Genomic DNA, 10,266 nt, shown 5'->3' with positions numbered 1-10,266 from the left:
AACTCCAACTACTGATGAAAAACAACATTTAAACAAATATATAATACTTAACTACTAAGAAAATGATTATATGCATATGCAAAGCCTATAAATGTGTACCTTGATTCTTTCATTTTACTCCACCGTGTCAAACTTGCCGTGCATTATTTTTTGCTATAACAAAATACAATAAGTAAGCTAATAAAGATCACAAACAAATAAACATTTGGTTGGTTTTGTATGAACACACTACTATAAACCGGTCGATTTGAAGAAAGATTTTTATTAATCAATACAAATCAATAAATAATACATTAAAGTAATTGACAAAAATTAGTTTAAATATTACATTTAAAGTTGTTACTATGTTCAAAGGAGATCATAAACTTGCTACTATAAAAAGTTAGTTTTTAGTAAAAACATAATGTTCTCATAACATTAGAGCATTTCACATATCATTTAAAATATATAAGCTGGCTCATAACAAGTAACTGTTAGTTGAAGGGTTGTAGAGTTGACTCCTTACATGGTGTAATACTTCAAGAAGAACTTACTAATCCACTCTAAAACATGTAAAATTTCTAACTAAAATACTTGTTTAACATTATAAGAAAAAAAATTTTCGATTTGTTAACAGAGATGGTCATACTCAACAACATTAAAGCATTATTTGAAGACAAAGTATTCTAGGAATAAGGAAGGTTTCTTGAAAACGCACTCTTTTATTATATAGGTGGATGTTTATCATGTGTAGCCCATTATAGACAAGCATAACCTCAAAACAACATATGCTCATGCTAAATCGAACTCCGAAGTATGAATTAACATATATATCAATCAATAAAAAAGAAAACTTAATTCACAATTTCACATCAGCACAAAATTCCACTCAAATTCACTCTATCTGCCAAACCTAAACCAATATTACAATCCTCAAAATGTTCAAATAATAATTAATCACAAAGCATGCTTGTTTATTTGATTGAAACATAACAAAAAAAAATTGTCAAGACGATAAGCCGTTAGACCTTTGCTTTGTGTTCCGGTCTATGATTAAACTCAAAGTCGACATGAACGAAGGCCCGCTCGACTTCAGGCAGTTGCTCAAGCTTCTCTTGTAACATTTCACCAATATTATGAGCTTGACTAAGCAACATATCTTCTGGCAACACAATATCCACCTCCACAAAATACTGAGAACTAAATGTGTATGCTCTTACTGTGTCAATATGCTTTATTTCCTCATGGTGGTTCCATACCAAATAAGTCAGTTTTGCTAGGAAATCCGGTGGGGCCGTTCTCCCTACTAACGACCACACATTCTCCATTACCGTCCTCGCCCATGTGCATATCGTGTAAACCGCAATCTTGCAAATAAATGAAAATTTTGATTATTAAAGCATATAAATCGTTAAGTAGTTAAATATTGTGTTTTTTTCTTATCATCATTCTTTCTTACCACAATAGCACCAACAGGATCAATCCACCACTTGTACCGAACCGCTAAGACAGTTGAAGCTAATCCAATGGAATTAGTGATAACATCAAAGAAATGATCTTGTGCGTACGCCCTCACGATTTCATTTTTGAATCGCCTGCAATATACCATTAATATAAACTTCACCACGGTCACGCTTACCATGATTCCAATCACCCATTCTTCATTATAGCTATTCGTGTCCGGGTGTGTCTGAAACATATACAAACTTCATATTAAACAACAATCACACAGAAGTCTCATGTTTGAATCCAACTTATACAGGTTTTCTTCTTTAACCAGCTATTTAGCAGGGTATTGGTGGGGTCCGTAAGTTACAAACTAAAATGATATGCACAATTTAATTGAGGCATACCTTAGCAATAAGTTGTCTACCGGACTCTAGTAATATTTGGAACCCAAGAGTTCCCATTACGGATGCAAAGACAACAATGCCCTGCAATCCAACATAATTAGTTTGTTATATATATGCGCTTTATAGTTGAAACATGATGATGAATTGAGTGAATTGAAATATTGAGGAGCTTACAACAGGCTGCATGCGGTTCTTCCCGATAGGATAATGAAACTGGTTCGGGTTTCTCATGGCATATGAAGTAAACCACAAAATAAAACCCGACAACAAGTCCAACAGTGAATCCAACGTTGAAGCAATGACAGCTAATGATCTGCTCTCTAAAGAAGCATATACTTTTGCTATAAAAAGTACCAAGTTAGCCACATTTGACACTGTGATCGCGGTTCTCTCACTCTTAGCAAGATTCTTCATTTCATCCTGTAACAAACAAGAACAAGAAAGATGAAAAATAATCCATTCATCAATCAATAAGAAGTAAAAAAGTAGTACAAGTGGCCAAAGTTAGCAACTGACCTCGGTTAAGCTTTCGGGTAAACATCCTGTTTCATTGATTGTTTCCATCTCATTGAACCCTTCTAATAGTTGTTCTTGTTTCTTGTAGTACTCTCCAACCTTTCTACCTTTCCCTGAATGGATGTGTAAGTTCAATTTTTTAAGCATTAACAAGTCCCATTTGGCCATAAAGAAAAACCAATATGTGCAAGAATATAGGCAAAATTTGAGATAAAACTTGTGTATTGATTGATTCAAAAACAGTAAAATTTTCAGGACATTTGAATTATTCCTCAATTTGGAATAATATCAGAGTCCTTGATGTTATTTGACTTGCCAAGAAATTTATATGTATGGGATTTTGGAATTAAAACTATTAAATAATAGATAAATCAAGGCGATACCAATAAGTACGCGTTGATTGGGCCCGCAATTAACAGGGTCCTGTTTTTTAGTGTTTGACTACGTTTAATTCGCATTGGCTTTCTATCTATAAAACTTTATATTGGAATTGATATTTATCTTTATGTTGTTTTTCTTTTCTTTTTTGTGTGTTCACAAATTGATTGTGAGCGGGTGATTTAGAGTTAGAGTAAAAAACCAGTATACTTTCTTTTTAAAAAAAACTCACTTTTTAAAAAATCTATTGAAAAACATGCATCTTAAAAAAAAAAAAAAGAAACCCGCAGGGAACTCGTTTTTGAAATTCAGGCACCAAAAAGATTGAACCAACCCTGATCGTATAATATATCATATGTTGAAGTAATTACTCGGGATACGGTGGAAGAGACGACGGAAACCGGCAAACCGATTGGTGGAACCAGAATTAGAAGGTTCTGGAAGATGGAATTGATCGATGTTGAGTCTCCATGACGAAGATTGCGGCAAAGCAGCACCGCTGTTATCGGTAACTCCGGTATCACCTTCCATGACCATGAGGATGCAAGAATCAAGGGGGTGGCAAGTGGTTAAGTAGAGGGATCGGAGAGAAGACTACTTTGTGCTAACGTATCTTAATGCAATTCTTTAACATTAAATAGTGATATGAAGAATATTATAAAATTAATGATAAAAGGTAAGAGTGTAAAAAGTCCACTTAAAGAAGATCCTAGTTAATGCGTGTGTTCACATCAAGGAGATGTAAGACTATATCATGCATGCCACATGACAAATACAACTATAGAAGCATGCAATGTGCCTAAGTTCATAGTTTATAACTAACAAGTTGATTGGTTCCCCATATCTCAACACAAATAAAATACTTCAAAATTTCTTACTTCTTTTCTTGGAAGATTCCTATTTGGCATGTAACATTTCACATGGATAGATACTGAGAGAAAATAATATTATGTTATATTACACCTTTGAATTATATAAAAAAGTTTATAAATTATGACACGAAATCTGTGTTGAAAAGAAATGATTATAGAGTAACAAACTATAGGCTTTTGATTATTCGATTAAACAACATGTGTTAACATCCATGGCGGCCCTAAGAATTTTGCTTTAACTACCAAAAGTCAGTGGACCATTGTTTAGTATCGCATATTGTATAACATGTTTGTGGTCGATACATTGCGCACCAAAAGAAGAGCAATTACAATATCCCATTTGAGTAGGTGTAGTTTCTGTGGGCTGCAATCGCATGTTCAAATTGACACAGTATCGAAGATGGAATACCTTGAATTTTGGATTATTAATATAAATACTTCAAGGATTTTGGGGATGTTAGTTTAGTATCTATTTTGTGTTTGGACTAAAATTTTCTTGTTGATGAATTTGGGATTGTTTCTTCTACTATTAAAGTTGAAGCTATAGTCAAGTTTGGAGAAACACACGTTGCTAGCTACTTTCTCTAAGCAAAAAACTTCTTGTGTGTGTTCTCAAGAGATCGACGACAAGAACGGGAAAAACTAGGGAGAGCAGTTGAAATTCAGCAATGTTTAGAGTAAAATCCAAGATTTAAAGGCCATATAATAACCATCCGCAACTTATGGTTAGTTTTGGTGAAGTGGTCACCAAAAAAAGGGGTCTTGGGGTAAGGAAAGAGGAAAAAACAGTGGCTCATATTGCGATAAAGACAAAGTAATTAATGGGGGTAATAAGCTAGTTTGGTTATAAGTTGCAGTCGTGTTGTTTTTATGGCTTTTGTTTTACATCGACACATGATATGTCGTTTATGGCTTCTGTTTTAATCGACACATGATATGTCGACCGACCTTCAACAAATAGATAAGGAAACTCATGCTTTCTGAAAGTTGTCAAGAAAAAGTAAGTAATTGCACTACCTAACTATGAAAAGTACATAACCATTGCAAATATACCTTGCTCACTTTACGTGTTCAATATTTATTTCTTTTGTGGCATGAGCATGTATACTTGCTAACAGAGTTCGTTTTGTTGACTAGTTGAGTATGTTGTGTCCGTTCAAAACAAAAGGTGTGCTGCGGCCCAAGGGAGTAAACGGATTGAGTTGAGCTGAGCTTGGGCTCGACTAGGTTCTACATCAGCTCGTTTCTTGAGTTTGTGTCGGTTCTTATTATTATTATTTATTAATGTATACGTTTTCTTTCAACGATATATATTATATATTTTGATAATGTCAAGAACAATAACATTAAAGAAATCGAATCACCAAACTATATTAAACATCAAACGCTTGAAAACACCACATGAAAGCAGAATCAACACATAAAACACCGAATCATAAGTCCCAGTAGACAACTACGAGTATGAAACATCGCCACCGCGAAGACGCAGGACCAGATGCAGAGTGGACTCTTTCTGAATATTATAATCCGCCAGCGTCCTCCCATCCTCCAACTGCTTGCCGGCGAAGATGAGACGCTGTTGATCCGGAGGAATGCCTTCCAGAGTGATTGTTTTGCCGGTGAGGGTTTTCACGAAGATCTGCATGTTTGATTGGATTTGGACTGATTGATCAATTGGATTGATTGATGAGATGAATATGAATGAAACAATGGGAATTAGGGGGAGGAGAGGTGATGAGTTGGGGGAAATTACCGGATACTTCCTGGTGCTTCTACCAAAGAGATTAGATTTTGAATTCAAATACGGATGCTTCTTTTTCTTTTCCTAATTAAAACCAGCCTATATTTCTGCTGTTTAACTATGCGTATTCCTATTTGTTTTTGTTATTCCCTCGCTAACAAATCACTAATGTCGTTAGTGGTGATACTGACGTGACTTTTTAATTTTTCACCAATATGATCAGAATCCTCTATTTTTCACTCTCCTTTACATTGAACCTGCTGACACTAATCATAGATCCTTTAAAACTGCTACTAAGTCCGGATATGCTTAGGCTTAATGTTTCAGGCAAATAGTAGCTTGCTCATTTATTATTTTTGGCAAATGCATTTCTTGTTGTTGGAATATCCATTGGATTAAATTGAAAACTTGAGTCTTTTCCTTATTAGCAAAACTCTTCAAAACAAATGACCCCCCCTATGCATATTAAACATCAAACCAATCCTAATCTAATGCAAATTCAAACAAACCGTAAATATAAACATACATTTAAACCTTAACTAAATCTATAATCACTTCTGCTAATCTTTTTCTTCCCTTCAGAATTATGTTGATCACCCATGACGTCTTTGTACCAGACCCTGCTTGTTATTCACTAGGTTTCCGAAACATACAACGGGATGAGGTAATCTACACATAGATTGAATCTTTTTGGGAAAAATGAAATTTGGGGCCTTAATATTAATATTCAGTTGATGATGTGAATCTGTTTAAGAAAGTTTTCCTCATCAATTTGCAATTGCTGCATGTACTTATCGAAAGCTGCCACCAGCTCCACTATGCTTTCTCCCTCTTCTTGCCTCCCACTCTTCTCTTCTGGTCCCAGACCATTATCATTTTCATAAAAACTAAAACCGGCTTTTACCTTCGCGTACTCAGCAGTATCAGCAACATCAGCATCTCCACCACCAGGAGCATTAAGCCACTGTCTCAAACTAGCCACCGTCTGAAACTCGAGTCTCTTTTTATCTTGTGTCTCAATGTTACCATCATTCTCTGTTGTGTCGGTATCCGGTGCCAACTCAGCTTGTTTGTGATCGCTGATTCGTTTCAGCAACTCGTCGTATTCCTCGACCGTGTGGATCTTTGAAAGGCGTTCGGATGCATTATCAGCAACTTTAAGGTTGGTGTTGGTGTGAATTGTCAAAGTGTCATCATCATCATCATCATCATCATCATCATCATGTTTTGGTGGTATGAATTTCAACACATGATCAGTTGTATGGTTGGTTTTGGAGGGAATGATTACCGGCTGATCAACGGATGGCTTAGAGGATATGCAGCCCATTTAGCAGTTTCTGGTTCTAACAATAAAGCCAGGAAGACCAGAGTGGAAATGATATGATATAATGTTGAAAAGGTGCGCCTGGGTTTTCTGACTAATCTAGATTTAGAACCCCACTTACCAACCCTCGTGTTTTCATATTCCATTCGTTGCCATGAGTTTTTTAATGTACCATACCCTAGTTTTAGTGCTTTCTCAAACCCGGACCCGTAATTATGTGAATGAGTTTTGTAAATTGTATGCTGTGGTTGTAAGTGGTTGTAAGTAAATGACAGGGAAAATGCTATATAAATAAGTTAAATTTGGGGTTTTATTGCTCACACCGTATAATCTCTTAATATTTTCTAAAATTGGCCGTGAGTAGATGAGAGAGAAAACATATATAATGATATAGATATAAAAATGTATTATCTAATTGAACATAAGAGAAGAGAGAAAATGCGATGATTTTTAATATAATTATATGAGTACGGTAGGGAATGGACTGGGAATGCTCTTATTACCGCTTTAGTTAAAAGGCATTTTTTTAGGCCTGCTTTGTGATAATTGTGGTGACGATAAAACAAAATCTTATTGTGAGCTTAAGTTAATAAATAATAATTTATTTATACATGTTATACAACATGTAAGTTATTTATATAATATAAAAGAAGTCTATTGTTAATTAGGCTTATATTTATAGTTATAAAATATTGGCTTAAGTTATTTAACGCGGTGGTACCTTTTTTTATATAAGTTGAGGTCCCAAGTTCAAAACACGGCTCCCACATCATTAGCCCTTTATAACAAATGTTATTTATAATTTAAAAAACGGATTAATCTCTTACCATTTCAATATATCAATTTTTGCGTCCCAGTGGATAACGGGCTTTAAGCGATGGTCGCGGCTTGAATCTCCTCTAGACGGCCTGATTGTACGCAACTCGGATTTTGTTTCGGCCTTTAGTTAGTTATGTGGCATGTTTTATTAGACCCGTAGTCGTGGGTGCTGAATATGTGATTTAATTTAATAATATTTGATGGAGTAATTTGATAGGTATGTCGGCCCCGTCATCCACTGCTTTAGCTTACATATCTGTTCTAGAATTCCGGGTGCTATTTTTTAATGCAACCAATTCGATTATTTCTTTTTTTCTCATTTTTGATGATTTAAGAATTAAAATAGCCGACAACATTAACATTTATAATAGCCGCCTTATTATCATAATTAAAGTTTCTTTAGAGTTGTACACTGAGAGAATAGTACATTTTAGTTGGATAACTCATAAGTTAATTCACTTAGAAATGTTTTAATATTGTATGTGATGATAAATTATTTAGAATAATCAGATAAGTCACAACCTTAGACTATGTGTAGTGGAGGGCTACAAAATAGGAGTATTTTCGACACGTTGCGTCACGTCAGTAGAGAGATGATTTTCATTTTAGAGGTATAGTGGTGTTGTCGCCCTTTGTCGCCCCCATTTTAATTTTTTATTATTATTTTCAACATATACATCGGCAACAAATCTACCCACCCACACTCCCCCATCACCCACATATCGCCGGGGGGTGGGGATGTTGCCGAAACTCACCCAAAAAGCCCCCCTTATCGCCCCACTACGTATACTCTTATAAACACATATTTTTAAAGTAGTTATCTTTTCATTAACATGTTTATGTAGCTTACATCCTTGTGTTATAATTCAATGTAACAAAATTACAATAAGCGGATATATATGATTAGTTACATACTAACTTAATTACTAACATTTTTATGTACTTAACATACTAATCACATTTGATGAAAAGTGTTAAACTGAAATAGGTTACCATTGCAGTAAGACGGGCCAAACCACATACGCGTAGCTTGATCCGTTACTATGCTTGGCCTCACAAGGATCCGGTACAGTAACAATATGTAAAAGGGTTCAAATCCTAACAGCTAAAAAAGTGATTGAATCGGTTTAATTGTCGAACTTAACTAACCAACTAACTAACTAACTAAGGTTTTGGTTCCCCTGCAAGTCTTCTAAACGTTATATATAAATATATTAAAACTATTGGTTCCGATGTTTGATAAATGTATGTTTAGGGTAAACAAATGTTTGATTCGTTATAAGAAAAATAACTATGGATATAAATACGATTGTATGATGAAATGCAAATCATTAGAGACTCGCTAGATTTGTAGCATGCGCTTGTTCAATATAAATATCACTATTTATAAACTAAGACAAGTTATGAATCGAAGTGTCAAACACACCTTCATTATCGTTTCCGGTAAACAAACGTCACATAAAACCTTTGGAGAACATCCACTAACAGTCATGGACAAAGTTTGGTGGTCCTATGACAACAGCAACTCTAGAAAAGAAATGGCTAAAACCAAACGACAGAAATATAAAACAACAAAGAGGAAAAAAGATCATCATCATCATCATCATCATCATACTCAGTATATCCCACCAATAGCAAAGCTATGGTAGAGTCTGAGGAGGGTAAGATGTAGACAGCCTTACCTCTACCCCATAAGGATAGAGAGGCTGCTTCCAGTGAGACCCCCGGCTCGATAGTAGTTTTGCATCAAGCCTTGGACATAAGGCACATAGCACTCAATCATCGGGACCGGCTGATCGGTGCATGTACCCTTGTCTTTCGGCTATCAACGCCACTACATGATGCCTGATTAACCGTCCGTCACTTTTAACGTATTTTCACGAGATTAGTAAAATAACTTCAAAATTAGTGCAATTTCACTTTTGCCCGCCCGAGGGTTCACACATATATACATCATATGTGCGCACCGCAACCAGGGCTAAAAGAGGAAAAAAGATGCAACTAAAATATATTTATTCTAAGAAAAGAGAAAAAAAAATACTTAGAATCAAAGCAACTCACCTTTTATTTATCTAGAGAATCATATTCATTTGGATCGGGACATCATAGTTTAATTGACCAAGTGGTCGAGAAAATAGTTATTTAAGTCATTGGTTATAGATGCACCTACGTGTCTGTCATACCTTATTGATGATATAACCATGCTTGAATGATAAATTACCAAGATACCTATTGAATTTTAGCTTTACTAAAAATAAACATGTTAAAAAAAAACCAATTAAGAGAGGATAAGTAACCGTCGGCGGCTAAAAGTAGTCGGCGGTGTATCTTGTATAGGCTAAATTTTAGCTGACAAAAAAGTCTTGAAAAATACAATGTGATTCATAAAAAAATCAATCAAGATAAGACCAATCAACATATAAAACAAAAAATAAAAACATTTCTTTTTGCTTATATGAAAAGCATAAAACATTTATATCTAACACCAATTAATATGTGACACCACATTATCTTTTGTATAAGTACATTTATCTTTTTCAATAAAACTTACTTTTATGTTGAACGAAAATTTACTAAAGTTAATATTGAAATTTTAGCTTTACTAAAAATAAACATGTAAAAAAAACCAATCAAGAGAGGATAAGTAAGAATCGTTGGCTAAAAGTAGCTGCCGATGTATCTTGTATAGGCTAAATTTTAACTGACAAAAAAACCTTGAAAAATAAAATGTAGTTTATAAAAAAACCAATCAAGATAAGACCAATCAACATATAAAGCAGAAAA

At 34.6% G+C, this 10,266-nt stretch overlaps 1 protein-coding gene across 1 annotated transcript; it reads right to left on the bottom strand.

Moving 5' to 3' along the window:
- Positions 1 to 979: 979 nt before the first annotated feature.
- On the bottom strand, positions 980 to 2,560 carry LOC143606608 (metal tolerance protein 10-like). Its single transcript, XM_077082320.1, has 5 exons — positions 2,349 to 2,560; positions 2,007 to 2,252; positions 1,833 to 1,913; positions 1,439 to 1,669; positions 980 to 1,346 (listed from the first exon to the last, which is right to left on the bottom strand). The coding sequence occupies exons 1-5, from the start codon at positions 2,514 to 2,516 to the stop codon at positions 1,002 to 1,004; spliced, it is 1,071 nt and encodes a 356-aa protein (XP_076938435.1). The 5' UTR covers positions 2,517 to 2,560; the 3' UTR covers positions 980 to 1,001.
- Positions 2,561 to 10,266: the final 7,706 nt, after the last annotated feature.

The sequence above is a fragment of the Bidens hawaiensis genome, unplaced genomic scaffold (genome assembly GCF_021521415.1).
Source record: "Bidens hawaiensis isolate Kalapana, Puna unplaced genomic scaffold, B.hawaiensis_p1.1 tig00075854_1, whole genome shotgun sequence".
Classification (NCBI taxonomy): Eukaryota; Viridiplantae; Streptophyta; class Magnoliopsida; order Asterales; family Asteraceae; genus Bidens; species Bidens hawaiensis.
Note: the sequence above shows the minus strand (reverse complement) of the source record. Positions and strands in the feature narration are given on the sequence as shown.